General features: G+C 40.5%; 1 protein-coding gene across 9 annotated transcripts in view; it reads right to left on the bottom strand.

Annotated features, from left to right (window-relative positions):
• Nucleotides 1–17181, bottom strand: part of ANK3 (ankyrin 3) — a 661312-nt gene that overhangs the window by 90511 nt on the left and 553620 nt on the right. For 7 of the 9 annotated variants that reach the window (XM_073241006.1, XM_073241010.1, XM_073241011.1 and 4 more), the window contains 2 exons: nt 14826–14949; nt 9829–9931 (listed from right to left, as the gene is read on the bottom strand). In XM_073241006.1, coding sequence (XP_073097107.1) covers nt 9829–9931; nt 14826–14949 — 227 coding nt within the window. Of the gene's footprint in view, nt 1–9828; nt 9932–14825; nt 14950–16170; nt 17175–17181 lie in introns of those variants that run through there. The other 2 variants (XM_073241008.1, XM_017641073.3) reach the window with 2 other exon arrangements.

Genomic DNA, 17181 nt, shown 5'->3' with positions numbered 1-17181 from the left:
TTCAAACTGGTCCTCCTTCAGTGCAGTTTACATGCACAGTTGTATTTCCTGTATCTAAATACAAAATAAGGCAATTCAATTGAACCTGTGGTTTTTATAGAAACAGAGTGATTTAGTAGCTTCATTTCCAAGTTACCTGTCTCTGAACATGTATTTCTACAGACTAGCACTTACTTAAAACTGAAATGGGACATTGTAAAGAAACAATTATGAATTTCAAAGCATTCTGACATGTTATTGTGCATGGCACCTAGTACCAATAAACAGCTTTTCCTTCATTTGATTAGTGAACAAATAATGTTTAAAATGATCAACAGAGCACCACACATGACGACAGTTAGAGAGGATGAACTAAAGTTGGCTCTTCAGTTTCACACAACATACAGGGCTGTTTCCAGGGTTTAATGGAAAAGCTTTGCTCTGAGGTTGACTCTGACTTGGATTTGAAAATTGTCTTTGTCACTTGTTAACGGGGAACACTTCTTTCTCAATCTTAAGTTTTCTGTTTTGAAAAGGCAACTCAATTGTGTAAGCTTGGGCTTCTACTTGTCCCTTTACATTCACTTTGGCCCTGGAAATGTGGAGTGATTTATCTAAGGGATAGATTTGGGAAAGGTAGCTGGGTGGGCACTGCTCAAATACAGTTTTCACTCTCCAGGTTCTGAGCTTGGTCAGAGAGAGCAGACAACTTCCTCTGCTCCCTGAAGCCTCCCTCCATGAGGGGTCTGCCCGACCTGGCCAGGGATGCTGGCCCTGGGTAGGGGGGTCTACTTCAGAGGCCCTGTGAGCAGGCCCATTTGGCTCAGACACCAGGCCCACCTCAACCTGGTCTCCATCAGGAACGAAGGAAATACTTGCCTTTGGAGATGTCCCAACATTACTTACTAGTTTTATGATCCTTAGCATGTTTCTTAACTTTTCTCAGTCTCATTTTCCTCATTTTCAAATTGAGGATTGGTTGATATGGAGATTAAATAAATAAAAACGTGTGCCCAAAATCACTCACCAAGGTCAGTGTTGTCAAGCAATTTTAATAATGTCTCTTTATATGTGTAGTCATTTCTATTTTTCAAAAACTTTCATTCATATTCACATATTAAAATCTTATTATTTGTGGAAATCACACAGGAAAAAAACATTCCTGTGCCAGCAGGAGTGCTTTATGGTTTTTACCCAGGATTCCTATATCCAGTCAGTTAGAAGAATGAGCTTTATAAATGGCAGGTCTTATTTATTGACTCAGAGTGACTCAAAAATGTGTAAATTTTTAATTAGTAGCAATACCACAATTTACTGTTTATCAGCTCAATGTCAGGACTGGCCTAGGCCTTGACATTCATTCATTCTGTGAATCCTCAGAACCTAGTACCCCAGGGAGGTAACATTATACCCATTTACAGATGCATAAACTGAGGTTCAGTGGGCGATACTTAAAAAATTTGACAGCTCAGGCTATACCCAGCAGCAGGTGGCTTTGGTAGAACACTATGTTAAGGAAAAATTCATACTGACTTAAGACCTTTTACTCCCATGTTAAAAATATGAATAAACACCTAATTTTTCACCTTGGAAGGGTTGTCAAAGATACTATTAAAAAAAATGCACATTGTTCAATAGAGGCCAATGCCTGACTAGTGATGGTATCACTGTCTCCAGGAGCTTAATCCTTTCCCCAAAAAGCTTCTCACTAGACCTACATATGGGGGGAAAGAGGAGAACAAGTACCCACCGGTCTTCATGGGAGGACTCACCCAACTGCCGAGGCATGGAAAGAACCGTCCAGGGGCAGGGAAGAGTAAGAAATCCCACTAACCCCACATCAGCTAGTCCCAGGCTGTCCACTGTGAGCCGTGCTGGATGACACCAGGTGAGGTCCTTCCCGGCCAGCTCCGCTGCCCTGGGGAGCCAGCAGGAGGTGGTCCTGCAGATGAACTGGCGGCCTGGACATGCTGATATTAACGGCAGCAGGTAGGCCTCACATAACAGGTCATGTGCAAAACCCAATGCACCTAATCTGGGAACCTGCAAACATGATTCAGTTGAGAAATGGCTGCATGATGTAACCAGAGGGGGAGCCCAAGAAAAGCAAGGCTTGTCCAGGATAACTTCACCTTGTGGCCGCTGCAGACAGGATCAGAGCAGGAGGCACATGGGGGCCAGTTCCCTGACACAAAGAACAGAGGGCTTAGTTTGACTTGGGCTGCATCACCTCATAATCCAGTGAATGGCAAGTCAAAAACTTCACTGAAACTCCATTTCTGTATTAGGATAGTGGGTGGATAATAGTAATTGTCCCAATTCATTGTGAGAATGGAATGATCCAAATAATGTGAGAGTGGTTTGAAAATTCTAAATTGCTATGCAAACAAAAACACAGATCATAATAAACCCTAATAGTCCCAATTTTTTATAATTGAAGATAATTTACTTCTCAAATTTATGTAACGTTGCAGCCCTCTATGTAGCTTTTTTAGGATAGCCTTTATCGTAACAGACTATAGGGAGAGCAGCCTGCTGGAGTAATGAGCAACTGCGGGGTTTTGGCTGTGAAAACACTGGTCTAAATACTGTCTTTTCCCATGGGGAATATGCTTTATCAGGCTGCCGCCCTTCACTTGCTAGAGTGGCGCTGTGGACTAGGGGTCAGCAGCAGAATGGGCTCCAGCTCCTCTCCGCCCCACTCTTTGTAAACTGGTAATGATAAAACCTAATCCAGAAGGTGGCTGAAAACGTGAAGTGAGATGATCCATTTAATAAAATGTGGCAGGCACTGCACTAAATATTGTAAATACTGTGATCTACAGTGGACAGTAAGTGAAATGGCACTCTAAAATGGATGTGTTTGGTCATCCAACACAAGTTGGAAATACTCTTTTAAGAAACGAATTCCATCTCTGTTCACAGTAACAGAATAGAGTGGAGGCTGGCAGGTGGAGGAAAAGAGGAGATATTGGTCACAAGGCACAAAATTTCAGTTATAATATGAATAAATTCTGAAAACTTAATGCAACATGTTGATTGCAGTTAATAATGTGAAATTTGCTAAGAGAATAATTCTCAAGTGTTCTCACTACACACACACACGCACACACACACACAGTGTTAACTGTGGGAGGTGATGGTTAATTATCTTGAAGAAATCACTTCACAATGTATACATATATCAAAGCATCGTGTTGTATGACTTAAAAATTGGATTCCATAAAAGAAAGCCTGAATCAAGCAGCAAAATAAAAATTAAAGACTTACTAAAGCAGGTCTTTCTCTTTTCCTGAAGTATTTCTTGTCTTGAAGGTAACTATTATAACTCCTAAGGCTGATTTGAGACTAGAATACAAATCATGATGGAGCTGGTTTCTTTGGAATTTCCAAATCTGGCTGACTCAAGATAATTTAGCTACCAACTTCAATAAGAGGAGGTGAATCAAGGTCACTGGGAAGCTGAGCTGGTCAACACGTCAACATCCAACTCAAGACTTCTAAATGAACTACTACCTTAAATCAGTCTCCACACCAACTCCTCTGCCTTAAAAAAAAATCTTGCTGACCAATCTGTGAAAGGTGTTGAATGTATCATCCAAGTACTGCTGGCAAAGCACTTTCAAGAGAAAAAGCAGCATATTAAATGTCACTAGTCAAAGGTGCTTATCTGCCAGGGGACTATCTCTAGCAAATCTTTAATCCCAGGCTGGCTACCTTCTGCCACCATGCATATTTCTAAGAACCATTTAGAAATTGTCTTAAATGAAAAAAATAGTAAGGTTGATCTGCTGATCTGGGAAAAGGTGTGTGGGGGGGTGGGGCTGAGAGGTAGAGAAGAAAAACTATTAGCATAACCAGCCTTTTGGATTAGGCATTTTCTCCTTTTCCTTTACTGAGGGTACTGAGAATTGCCTAGGTCTTGAAAAAATAAACGTGCAATTTCTCCTGAAGAATCCACCACTTTTCACATTACTTGCCAGTGTAGCAAGTAGTACATAGCACAATGTATGACCAAATATACATGAGATCACCTTAGCCTCGTAAAGAGCAGGTCTAACCTAACAGATCTGAAATTCTACAATGCTACGCTGTGAAATAACAGAAGTGTTACAGGTGAAAGTGGACAGCTGCCTCCAGGTATGTGCACGCTAGACTGAAGCCTCCTATCTTGACTAGAGAATTATCCCCACAGTTCCTGTTCAAACAGCCACATGCAACCTCTTACACACCAGTTAAACCCAAACTGGTCACTGAAGCCCTGCCACTCGTTCCTTTAGATATAAACCCTGTGGACAGATCTGGTCTGAAAGCGGGAAGCCTGCAAAATGAAGGCAGTCTACTCAGAGAGGGACAGGGCTCTCAGCTGCCCTTTTTCTCTGCATACACAGAGCACCCCTATACCAGCAGCAAAGAGAGGAAATGGAAGGTACTCATTCCTTAGCAATCAGTTGGCAAAGAATGCCTTTCTAAAAGTTTCTGCTTGGAAACACCCAAGTTTATAGCTACTCTCCTAAAACATAGATCATTTTCTTTTTATTTGGTTAAAATGAGATTTATTTATTCCTAGAGAGAAAGCATAATAGAATCTCAAGGTTGAATGACACTTTAAAATGCTATAAGACTTTCTTCTATGGTGCCCCTGATATGTGGCTGTTCATGCCAAGTGTGACCGCCACCAACAGCAAGCATGTTGGTGAGGACAGAAACCCACACTAAACTGGCTTAAGACACCTGGGTCCCAGGAGAAGAGGAGACTGAAGTTAATTTACTTGCTTATATGGCATGGAAATCTTGGGTGGTACTAACTTCAGGTGTGGCTGAATTCAGCCATGGCTCAAAAGATGGTGGGAATCACCAGTCTTCAGGATTCCACCCCAGCATCTCTTGGCTGACATCACTTTTATAGCTTAGCGACTTCCAAAGGCCAAAGTCTCAAATTTGGGTCTCACTGGACCAGCTTAGATTTACATTTCACGCAAAAGTCATCTCTGTAATCAGGAAAAGGAACGCTCTGAATGGGCAGGTTTGGGGCCCATACTCAGAGAAGAGGAGGGATTTCAGCTCCTTAACAACACTGAGAAATGGAGGGGGATGGAGGTTAGACCATCAGATCCTGTCACTGCCATCTGAAGAAAGTGGAATGCGTGTATGCAGGCAGAAACAACACATTTTCCTAAGCGATTTCTGCTTTTCTCCCATCTTTGAATAACTATCAGAGGTCATGCTGAATCAAACATTTCTGCCTACAGCATACATCCTTTGGTCTTAAAACTACTTCTAGGGTTATTCATTCAAAAAAAATATAATTAACTGGGAAGCTTACAGATATTTTTAGAGCATTATCATGACTTGTACCTCATATGATGTAAAGGACAAATATTTTCATTCTTTTAATGATGCTTCATAGGTCACAATTTTTAGAGTAATTTTCTCCCTAACTTTTTGCTGAACATATTGCCAGTTTCTTTTAAAGCACATTAAATAAGAATTTGTTAATAGAATTAAAAGCATAATGAAAAATACTTGTATAATACAATATCCTTCATGCTAAAAAAAAGTGGATAAAGATGATGTTGGCACACCCACATTAAGAACACTACCAAGCATGAGGTCTCATAGAGCAGAGTATAACATCCTTGGGCCCTCTGCAAGCTTCCTTCTCACACTGAGCAACGCAGGGATCTAGTGCAGTATGGTGTTAAAAGGAGACAACCCGAAACCATATGGCCAGTGATTCTGCCATTTACCAGCTGTGTCCCTTGGAATAAGTCACCTACCCTGTCTGTGCCTCAGTTTCTTCATCTTTTTAATGGAGCTAAGAAATAATCTCAAAGGATTTTTGTGAAATGCAAATGAGTTAATACTGGTAAAACAGCTAGAAGAGTGCCTGGCACATAGTAGGAGCTCAAAATGACCTGTTTTCACCACCATCACCATAAACCGCTCCACCAAATCTTCTGGTGCTTATAGTGTCTACTGATTAGGATTCTCTTTATGTAATGAGGACTGGCTGCTTTGGATTGTACACAGCCAATTACATAATCCATACCAAACACCTGCTTTCAGGAATTATGTCAGAGGAAATGAAAGAACCAGCCTATCATATTCACCCTAAACAACCAGGCTTCAGTTCAGAGTCATCCCTTTTCTTCACTTATTACTTCCCACTTGGAAAGGAATGTTTCTAACGACAGATGTTGCTCTAGACAACCTGACACACCCAAACCTGAGCTTATAACACAAATATATTAGATGCTGATGATCAATACACAAAAAAGATCCCAGCCAGAGTTGCTTTAAATCAGTGGTTCTTAACTAGATATGCATCCAGAATCACCTGTAGGGCTTCAAAAAAAATACACGTGCCCAGGAACCAAGCCGATGAGATGCCAATTCCATAAGCATGTTTTCCAAAGAGCCACCAGTGATTTCAATGTGTGACCCTAATTAAGAACTGTGACTAGAAATCAGTGGCTTTCAACTCTGGAGGCACTAAAAATCCCATGCCCAGGCCCCCCCCAGGCCCACTGTCTCAGGCACTTGGCGAAAGTCTTTTCAGTAGTCTTCCAGGTGCTTCCCACGAGTGGCTGAGGGCCACCACTTTCAACAAAAGGCCTTCTCTGACAAATGCAAGACATGATTTACATATACATTTTTCGAACTATATCTGCAAGTTACTCTTGATTATAAGGTAAAGGAGTTCGTGGATAACCCAGTATCACAGTAAGAACAAGTCCATTCTTGATTTTCCAGGGAACGAGGTGGTGTACAGGCTGATGATGATTAAGGCCCAGCCAGGAATGGGGATGGGCTTAGCTCTGCCAACCCCCTTCCCCAGCTCTGACTGACTGCCACACCTGCCTTCAGTCAGCACAGGTTCTCAGGAACACAGGAGAGTGGGTGGGGGTCAGGCCTGTGCTAATTATCCTGTGTCTCAACTGTACTTTAACTGTGGTTAATGTGCAAACTGATTAGTCAGCAGCAGAATAATGAAGGGGCAGCTCTACTTTGTGTGGTGAGGGTTGCTGTTGAAAAAGGAAGCACATGGGAAGTTAATTTTTATTTATTTCCCACCTTTCCTTGTCAAAGCTACTTAAACAGAGCAATGACAGGGCAGTTTACAATATAACAGTAAGTCATGTACAGTTGTTTTAGGAATTCCAAATATTTAAAACTTCTTGTATGCTTTCCGACAAAATCCATACAGTGGAGAAAGTCCACTTCAAAATTTAAAAATACTGACTTAGAGGCATAAGAGCCAAAACTAATCCTTTTTCATCACTTAATTCTTAAATAAAGTGTTGAAATGTACTTCTGAAGTAAATTCTTTTCATTAGTTTTGCACATTAACTGGACTCTTCTCTTTTAAAGCCTCTTTTGAGGAATTATTTTTTTTTCTTTTCTATAAGAAATAAGACATTAGTGACCAAGTAAGTTAATACCCTTCTCTCAGAATTGTTTCCCCTTTCCTCCAAGTTTTTATTGTAAAGGTGCTCATATAAATAAAAAAGTTGAAAAAACTGTATAAGGAATACTCTATACAGCCTACCTAGATTTAACATTTAGCATCCTGCTGTAGTTGCTTCCTCTATACCCCCCATCTCTCTCCACACATACAGACTTTTTTGTCTGAACCATTTGATAACGAATAGCTTACTTACTGATTACCTCATTCCTAACAGCTTCAGCACACAGGGTGTCCTGGAATAGAGACAGACCCCTGTACAACTTCAATCACTGCTCAGAACATCAGAAATAATTTCCTAACATTTTCAAATGCCCCCAGTTGTCCTTAAAATGTCTTTATGCCTTTCACATTTTTTCAAATCTCTGGTAAATTTATCATGGCACTGTGTGGCCGTAAGTAATGCTATGTGCTCATTAAACATGCGAGTTTCACAGGAATGCCTGCCAGGCCATGGGATTCTCTGTGGTCGTTAAAGAAAGCAACTTCCTGCTTCTTTATTTACCAATGTAAGGTTTATTTGTGAAGGTTTCAAGGTGTCCTAAGCTCATCTGTCCTCTGACTGGTCTACAGAAGTGTCTGTGATGTCCACAGAGTGGCTTTTGAAATTGAAGCAGCCATATGCTGAACCAGAGAAAGTCAGCTTTACCTCAGAAGTTCTCTTTATCCTTTATTTTTATTTTCATAAATCTTTCATTCTGTGTAAATACTGCCCTTCCATTCTACCTGAGTAAGGGGGTCTCGGTAGTTGCTAACAGGTAATGATATGAGAATCCTCAGAAGACTGTTTGCAGCCTTGTGGCATCACAAACACTTATATTGCACTTTAAGGTTGATGTGCAGAAATTGAGAGGCAGTGTTACTATGGCAGTACTAGTGGTGCTGACAGTGGTGGAGGAAATGGTGGCAGTGATGCAGTCGTGGTGGTGAGTCACAATGATGATGGTGGTGGGCCCAATTTCAGGCCCCACGAAAGTACATATATTCAGAAATATAAACCATAGCTAGGTTCAATCAATAATTTGCTATTCCATTATAGAACTAGGCACATGTTTTATATATGAGCAAAGTGTCCCAGATATGCAAGGAATCTCCTTCCACCTGCGATTTTGGCAGTTCGGGGGTGGGGGGGGGTTCCTTAGGGTATGGAGAATAGCAGGCATTTCTATATTTGTGCTATCAATATAACCCCTAATATTTCATTTCAACTGGGGACATGAAGAGATCAGGACTGTCTGACCAGGATAATGACCACAGCAAGCCAAGCAGAGAGCTCTTCAGAAAAATCTCAACCAACACCTGGCCAACAGCTTACAGCACAGAACTGAGCTGTGTCACTGGAGACAAGGGCTAATATCACCCACATAGACCACGACATGCTCTCGTACCTATAATCATTCTACAAAGGGCTTTTTGTCCAGCCAAACGCTGAATAGACACTGTATTCACCTCTGTAAGCCCTGATTGCTAAGAATGTTCTAGAGAACATAAGGTAGTAAAATATTTATTTTAGGTCCTTGTGAAGTTCAATGTACACCTTTATGTCTGAAAGTCAGCACCTCCAGACATGTGGGAGTCCTAAAGCTCTGACTCCCAACCAGCTTAAGCTCTAACTTGGTGATTACTGAAAAGAGACAATCACTTATTCATCTGCTCCAATTTACCTTGATTGTGCAATGAATAAATAGGTCCATGATGATTTCATCAATTATTTACACTATTTAAATATCCTAAGCCACCTTCAAAATTAGTCTTTTGGTCCAAACAGTTTCATCTATCATCAACTCATAATTGTGCATATTTAAAACCAGGTATTGTATTTATCTAGTATAATGAACCATCCTGAGCCTATGTGCAACAGGACTATGTTCCTGGAACTTCTTATATTTAGCCAGTATCTATTCAACCACAATCATTGAAAGAAATTGCACGAACAGCAAATGAACCCAGACATCATGGCAGAAAACAATATTTTATCACATCTTGAGAAGGCCCATCACAGGCAGCTCTGAAACTAAGGGATCAAACACATGATCAATCTAATCTTTACTTCCTATGAACAGTTCTAGCAATTTCCAACACGCATAGTTTGTTGAGCAAAATCAAACATTCATTTGGATGATGTCAGCAACCAATTATTATTTTTAAAAATTGAAATTGATTTGACCAAGAGATGAGAAAGGTATCCATGCCTTTGTGAGGCCTTCCTGCATTCCTCTCTGGGTTTTTAGGCACCTTCCAGCAGCAGAAAGGGCTATGGTTTATGGGGCTTACGGTACAACTTCTTTTTTTCTCAACTGGTAGTACAAGAAGATTTACAAATGCAAAATCAAACAAATGCAAGTTTGACAACTGAGGAGTATTTGAAAAAGAATACATACCTGCTCTTTAGATGGCACAAGGAGTTCCTCGATCATCATGCTGTCCCGGGCGTAGGAGCTTCTGTTCAAGGTGTAAGACCTATCCGAACTGAAGGAGCGGAGGCTGTTGTATTTACAGTTAACCATTCAAGAGTGGTGAATGATGATGAGATGAACAAAAGAAAATTAATGCATGCAACTTTAAGAACAGGCAATATGGCTAAAAATATCAACAAAAGTTGTTTTCAAGAACGTATCATCAAAAATAAAATCCCTTATATTTGAGAAGATCTCTTAAACTTAGACAATCTCATGATCTGGTTTCATTTAAAATTTAGGCCAATTGGTGTTAAATCTGTGAGAAGATGAAATGCATGAAAGCTATGTATGTTTCAGTGTAACAGCTGAACCAATGTAACAATTGTGAAGAACCAGAGACTCCAGATAATTTGATAATTTGAGAGATTTTCCTATGGTAAGACCTTATGTTAATAGTCTCTTTCTGGTCCTTGTCTGTCAAGCTCACACTATCAAACAGAATTATGTGTGTGCTATAAATGGGTCTGTTATAGTCTTTGGGAACTAGATATGGGTTTGACCTACTGAGAGCTCTGGTTAGAGTTGTCACTCGTGGGAAACATGAGCAAGGAAGTAGTGTTATGACTGCAGCTTCCATGATCTTTGCCACCTTTCTTGGCTTGAAAAATTCAAATTCCATGTGTCCTTTTTGTTTTGTGTCCTTTTGTCCTTCCTTGCTCTTTCTAGCCTCTCCCAAATCCTCTACAGAGACCCTGAAGTTCCCAGATTATAAGCCTCCTGAAGCGCCACTCACCACACTGACCTCTCAACTAAAAACCTATAGGGTGTCCAGGGGTAGGCGAAATGGGTTCAAGGGGTCCAAAGGTACAAACCTTCAGTTATAAAATAAACTGTAATGTACAGCATAGTGACTGTAGTTAATAATACTGGATTGCATATTTGGAAGTTGCTAAGAGAGTTACAAGTTCTTATCACAGGAAAAAATATTTGTAACTGTGTGGTGATGGTCGCTAGATTTATTGTGATGATTTTGCAGTATATAGATATATTGGATTGTTATATTAAATACTTGAAACTAATATAATATGTCAATTACGTCTCAAAAAAAATAAACCCAGTAGAGTAAGGGACCCTGGGAACCCTGCAAGCACCCACGAGGGACTGCGGATGATCGGAGCCTTGGCAGGCTGCCTTGTGATCGCGCCTCCAAGGACACAGAGGATGGGGGCTTGTGAGGAGCTGCTTTGGGGCCATCCCCCCTGCCAGGGCCAGCTGTCCTACAGCGGCTTGGCTTGGCCCCCTTTTACAAAGGAGGCTTCCTACTCCACCCTCCTTGGACGAGAACTGCAGAACGTGAAACGTCAAAGCTGTGGTCTAGACTGGGCTCCACAGTGGTGGGGCAGCCCACGAGTCTGGTAGATGGGTCCTTCTGTTTTGTGTCACTTTTTGGGGGAAGGGTGGGTTGTGGGGGACAAGTACCATGGAAAGTTAGCACCTGCCATTACATAGGGTAAAATAATAAACTGTGAACTAAAAGTCGCTGCTAGAATCCAGCAGCATCAGACTTTGGCTTTGTGTGTGCTGGACAGAGAAGAGGGCAAAGAAGAGGGAAATCAGGAGTGTTTTTTACTTTGCCCCAGTTTCTCTTCCCCAGTGTCTACTGAAGATGACTCAACAGTGGGAACTTTCATACCAAGATACAGAGGCCCCTGAATCACAGGGGTTATTCTCAGCACCTACACACATGGGCAGGAATGCTCTCTAGACGGTGGCTTTCACCAGAATCTCAGGGGCATCTATGAACCCAAAAAGACCATTCTACAGTCATTATTAGTGTATTCAGCAAATATTTACTTAGTATTATGAGCAAGGCACAATATTAGAGACTAGATATAGAAACAGAAAGAAAGAAAAAGGAATCATGTGCCTGCACAGAGGAGCGTACCTAGTAAGCCACGTGCCTCTCACCCTTGCACAGTCAGGCCTTCCACGCACAATCATAGGATCCAGAACCCTTGCTTTTTTCCCCTCCTGTCTTGGTTGCAACCATTGTTTTCTCTTACTCCTGTTTTCAGCCCCTTACCTTCTCTCAAATGCAACATAAGCTTATTGTGTCCTAAAAACAGCAATTCTCTTTCTACTCTGCCCAACAGAACTTTTCGTAATGATGGACATATTCTAAGTCTGCACTGTCCAATTTAGTGGCCACTGGCCACATGTGGCTACTGAGGACCTGAAATGAGGATACTGTGACTAAAGAGCTGAATTTAAGTTTACTTAATTTAAGTTTACTTAATTTTAACCCATTAAATAGTCTTATGTGGCTAGGGGCTATACTATTAGTGCCACTTCTAAGCTTCTGTAGCAAGGTTCCATTTTGCCCAATTGATTTGAGAGGCACTGGGAACTTCCGTTCTCTCCCTGGACATTTGTTTCTTTAAATTATGGCTTGCATGGTATATGTTAACATCAGTGGTACATGCGAACAGTTTTATTGTATATGTGAACAAAGACTTAAAAGTTTAAAAGAATTATTACATATTTATTTTAACTTGTTTTTAAATATATCTAAGATTTGTTGATTTTTTTTAAATATTCTGTTTTCTTTTAACTTGTACATGAATGCCAACTAAAGAACAGAGCCTAGAATTGGTAGCTCTTAATGGAAAAGCCTAAAGATGACTTCATTTTACATAATGTTTAAAGTTCTTACTCCTGATCATTCCAGACCAACTTAAACTCAACAGATGGAGCCCATTAGATCCATCAAGCTTCATTCTGAATCTTTAATCCATTGAAGTACTTTTGGCTACTAAAATTAGGGATAATTTGCATGGGGGTGTGGAAAGCATCTGATTGTTTTTAACTAAGGTCAACTATATTATTTGTAGCCATCACTATACCCTAAGTGTTAAATACAGGAAGTGTTACACATGCCTCATTATACTAACGTATACTAACGTAACTACCACAACTCAAATAAAACAGCAACCAGAAAACAGCCTTCAAGTCAAGACTTTTTCTTTAAACCCATGAGATTTCTCTAGTTACTTCATGCACTATACAAACTTTGTTAAGGGAAACAAATTCCTTAAGTATTCAGTCAATTTTTTGCATAAGTAAATTCTTATACATTTAGTTACTTGGTAATTTTCTCAGAATCACAAAACTTGATTTTCTGAAGCTGAGCAGAAAAAAAAAAAAAGCGCAATGCAGCACACAACACAGTCCAATGCTTTAGAAAACAAAAATGAGAAAATGAGTCACGAAAGGGCAGAGAAACACTGCAAAAGTGCCATAATTCTTACCTGATCTTGGGACTATTTTAAGTATTTTTAGGGAAAAACAGGAGAAGTGGAAAGCAACAAGATCAGACAGGGAAAAAAGAAAAAGATGTTATGGTTGAATGAGTTACACATTTAATGTATTCCTTTTTAAATGTTACACTCAGAATATTATATCTGTGATACTCTATCAGAGCTTTAAAAAAATACATTGGCTTGACAGATTTTAAAAGTATTTGCCTCTGAGCATAACATGAGTTGCCAATGTTAAAAAAATGAGTCACATATAATAGCAGCAGACAATACTGGTGCAGTCAAACCCAGAAGTGTGAAAGCTTAGCACTGCCTTGGAAAAAAAAAAATGATACGAGACAATATGCTGGTTTCAGCTCTCACTGGATGTCTGTCAGCTGCTAAGAGTTTTCTATATATAAATGACTGAGTCACAAAATGCATCTTTTATATATTATCTGAGGAAGAGAATCAGCTCATTACTGGATTACAAAAGCCATTAAGTTTCTACACAGAATTTTTTAGATCCTTTAAGATTCTGTATATATTCAGCTGTAACTTGTTGCTCTGTAATTATTTGAATATTACATATTTTTAAAAGTTATTTTCCTTTTCTTAAGGACACTGCTACAGTAAGATCTTTAAGACCTTTTATAAATGCATTCATAATGCAAACATTCTTCTGAGTTGCATGAGATTCCCAATACTATTAAAAAAAAAAAAAAGACCAGCATGAAGAAAAATCGATTCAGTATCTAAACTGGTCACATCAAGGACACTGAGAACAACTCCCAGGTTTACTTTGTGGGAAGTGCCATTCACTATTAAACAATGAAACTTTTTACAACAGATTCTTAAACTATAGGAAAATGTCCCCAGGGCTATGGCTTAGAAGGTTTAATTATTAGCTTTAAAATAACTGACTGTCAGCAAACATGCTGTTAATCCAACCAGGGTAAAGAAGTTCCCAAATTCTGGACAAGGTCCTGTTTCTTTCAATCAGTGTCAGGTAAGTTCGAACCAAGGTTTTCCACACATAAAAGTTCTAAGTATCGGGTTAGGCCTGAATTTGCTATCATTCCTGCATGTGGCTTTTTTTTTTTTTTAATGTTTATTACACTCCTAACATGCCCCTTGTAAACAAACTCCTGGCATAGTTTTAGAAGAGATACTCAAACACTTGGTAGACAATTCTAATAAATAATATGTAATTATTTTTACATGAGTGCTCTCTTTTAAGTCTCAATCATGAATTAGTCTTCAGCAAGAGAGAACAGTGAATAATCAACACAAATATTTCTAATTTACTGGAAAATAAAATCTTTCATTCAATATAAAACAAATTTAATTTTGAAACATGCAACCCAGATTGGTTCTCCCAGTTTTGCCAGTGAACTCTTTTGCTACTATGCTTGAAGCATGACTGCTTGGAAAGGAGCATGACTTCAAGGTGGGAAAAGAAGAACAGACGATTAATACTTCCAATCACATAAAATTAAGGACTGAAAACCACGAGAGACAATAGTGGAGCATGTACACTGGAGATAAGAACATTTCACCAAATTCACATCCTCATTCCCAGAGCACACTTGGAGATAATGTGAACGATGAAAACGATTTTGGTTTATGACAAATCATGGTTGCTTGAAATGAACTATGAAAAAACAGCAACAGTAAAAATACCTGGCAGAACGAGCCCCAAGACTGAAGCCCATATAGCCTTCTGCAGGCAGAGAATCATCTCCCAGCTCCTTAAGGTCCTGTGGCCCAAGATATTTGTCAGTGTCCCCGGTCATTGCGTCTTCACCTGTGGAGGTACAGAGCACGCCCAAATCAGAAGCTTCCCTTTTGAAAAGGTGTCCCTCGTGGAGAAAACCACTCCTCTGGTCATCAGCAAATCACCCATTTTCTCATATTCATCTTCCCCTAGTCTCCTGGATAAGGTTTATAAGTTAATAGTATAGGCAGAGGTTAGTTCATAATTTGAAGAGGGAATTTAGTAGAAGAGCTCCAAGTGTTAAATACCAATGTTAAGAAATGAAGACATTTCCCCATCTACTTCCTCCCCTTCAAACCCTCACCAGGATGAGGGCAGCTTGTTTGAATGGACATGGGCTACAAAATAAAAGCCACCTCTTCGTTACTGTTCTGGAAATTTTACGTGGGGGAAGGGAAGAGATTTTTTGTTTAATGGTCCTCACACACAGGATTTCAGTTTGGAGCTTACGTAAAAAACTAGCAAAAAATTTAACCTGAACTCTGCTTGACTGGGGAACCTTGAAACACAACAGTTTTGAACTATTTCTAAGCCTATCAAATTAACAACTAAGTCCAGCTGCCCCCACCCCCACCCCCGCGCAAACCCACTTTGGAAATGAGCTTTACCTTCTACAGAGATCAAATGAGGTCAGCAGTTTGGAAGGACTATAAATTGCTCTTTACCCATCAATACAGAGTTAATTATGTAAAATACTTTTACTAGCTACATATGTATAACATGACCTCACACGGAAAAACCACATTCCAAAAGTGACAGGGCAGGTTTCTTAGCTGCCTTTTGCCCTCTGGGATGTTTCCCATCGTTCTCAACATGTAGCACAGACTGTGGAAAAGTTCCTTTTGCAAACAGGCAAACTTGTCTCCTTTGCATCACTCTCATTCTCTTTCTGGACACAAGCTCGGCTGGCCGAGAAAGATTTCAAAAGTGTGTATGTTATGTTTTCTCAAAGGTAAGTGATTCATCCACTCCAGCTATACTTTACAATTCCTTCATTCAGTACCATTTATAATTTCCATTCATTTAAACACAGGAAACCACAAGACCTCAACTTTAAAACTACCAATCGTCTAAAAATACACTGTCAACTACTGTTTTTGCAAATGTAAAAACTAAACAGATTAACTGTCTACAGCTACCCAGTACCAAGAGATTATTTTAAGTAACTATTTACAGCTGGGCTATTTGCACATCCACTGCCTGTGAAACAAAAACAGCACACACCAAGTATAACTTAAGGAAAGATCTTACTCTGTGGGACAGCCATTTCCAGCAGGCGGGGCTGATCAAATATTTTCCTGATGTTTCCAGGAATTCCTTAAGCAGTGATTTAGCAACTACCTCCAAATCAGCCCAAACACGCCAATCCCTGGGTGGTATCCACCTCTTCACCACCACCGCCAAGCTCCTCTCAGCATCTCCGGCTCCTCGCAGGCGGCTGGGGAGTCACACATCTTTTCCTACTCATCAAGGACCTTCAATATTTCGGACCAAAAAAAAAGAAGGGAACACAAACTGGCGACTTGAGATGAAGATACTTTTGATCACTCCGCAGACATCCTTTTAAAACTCCTTCTGATTGGATTGAAAACTCTTCTGACAGCCTCTAGCAGGACCGAATGGTGACAGAAATGCAAGCCCTTGAGTTATTTGTATGTAAATATCGGGGCTGCTCCAGGGTAGACTTTCGGTAACCTGATACCAGGGCTCGGCGCCCACCCGGGTAACTCAGCCGGCCTTAAACCTAGGGAGAGCAAGAGGGCGAGGAGCTGCGCCTAATTAGGAGGCGCCTCTTCTCCAACAGGAATGAAGAAACGGCCAGCGCAGGTAGAGAAAAAAACAGGAGGAGAAAACAAAGAGGTGGCCAAGGCGGGGAGTGGCAGGAGCTCCAGGCAAACTTTCAACTTTGTTCTCTGCTGGGAACACGGGAGCCTTGGTTATTTATGGTCCCTGTCAGGTGGAAGGAGGGGGGAAAGGAGTGAGCGAGGGCCTGCCCTAGAGCTGAGGTAGTGAAACTGTGGGGCAGAGGGAAGCCGCAGAGATTCTCTGACTCTCCAAGAAGCGCTGGAGAATACACTGACCTCTGCTGCTTTTTATTAAGGGTTGTTGGAGGAAAGGAGAAGTGAGACCAGCTGACAAAGGCGAGGGGATGTCTGTTTCGTTTTGGGGACAAGTTCTTTCAGGGCTTTAACACACTCCGAGGACCTGGTTCTCCCGCTTTCTGAGGTCCCTGGAGAGAGAGAGAGAGCAGGCAAAGGGCGC

Source organism: Manis javanica, chromosome 7 (assembly GCF_040802235.1).
Source record: "Manis javanica isolate MJ-LG chromosome 7, MJ_LKY, whole genome shotgun sequence".
NCBI classification, from domain to species: Eukaryota; Metazoa; Chordata; class Mammalia; order Pholidota; family Manidae; genus Manis; species Manis javanica.
This window is presented reverse-complemented; position numbering and strand designations above follow the sequence as displayed.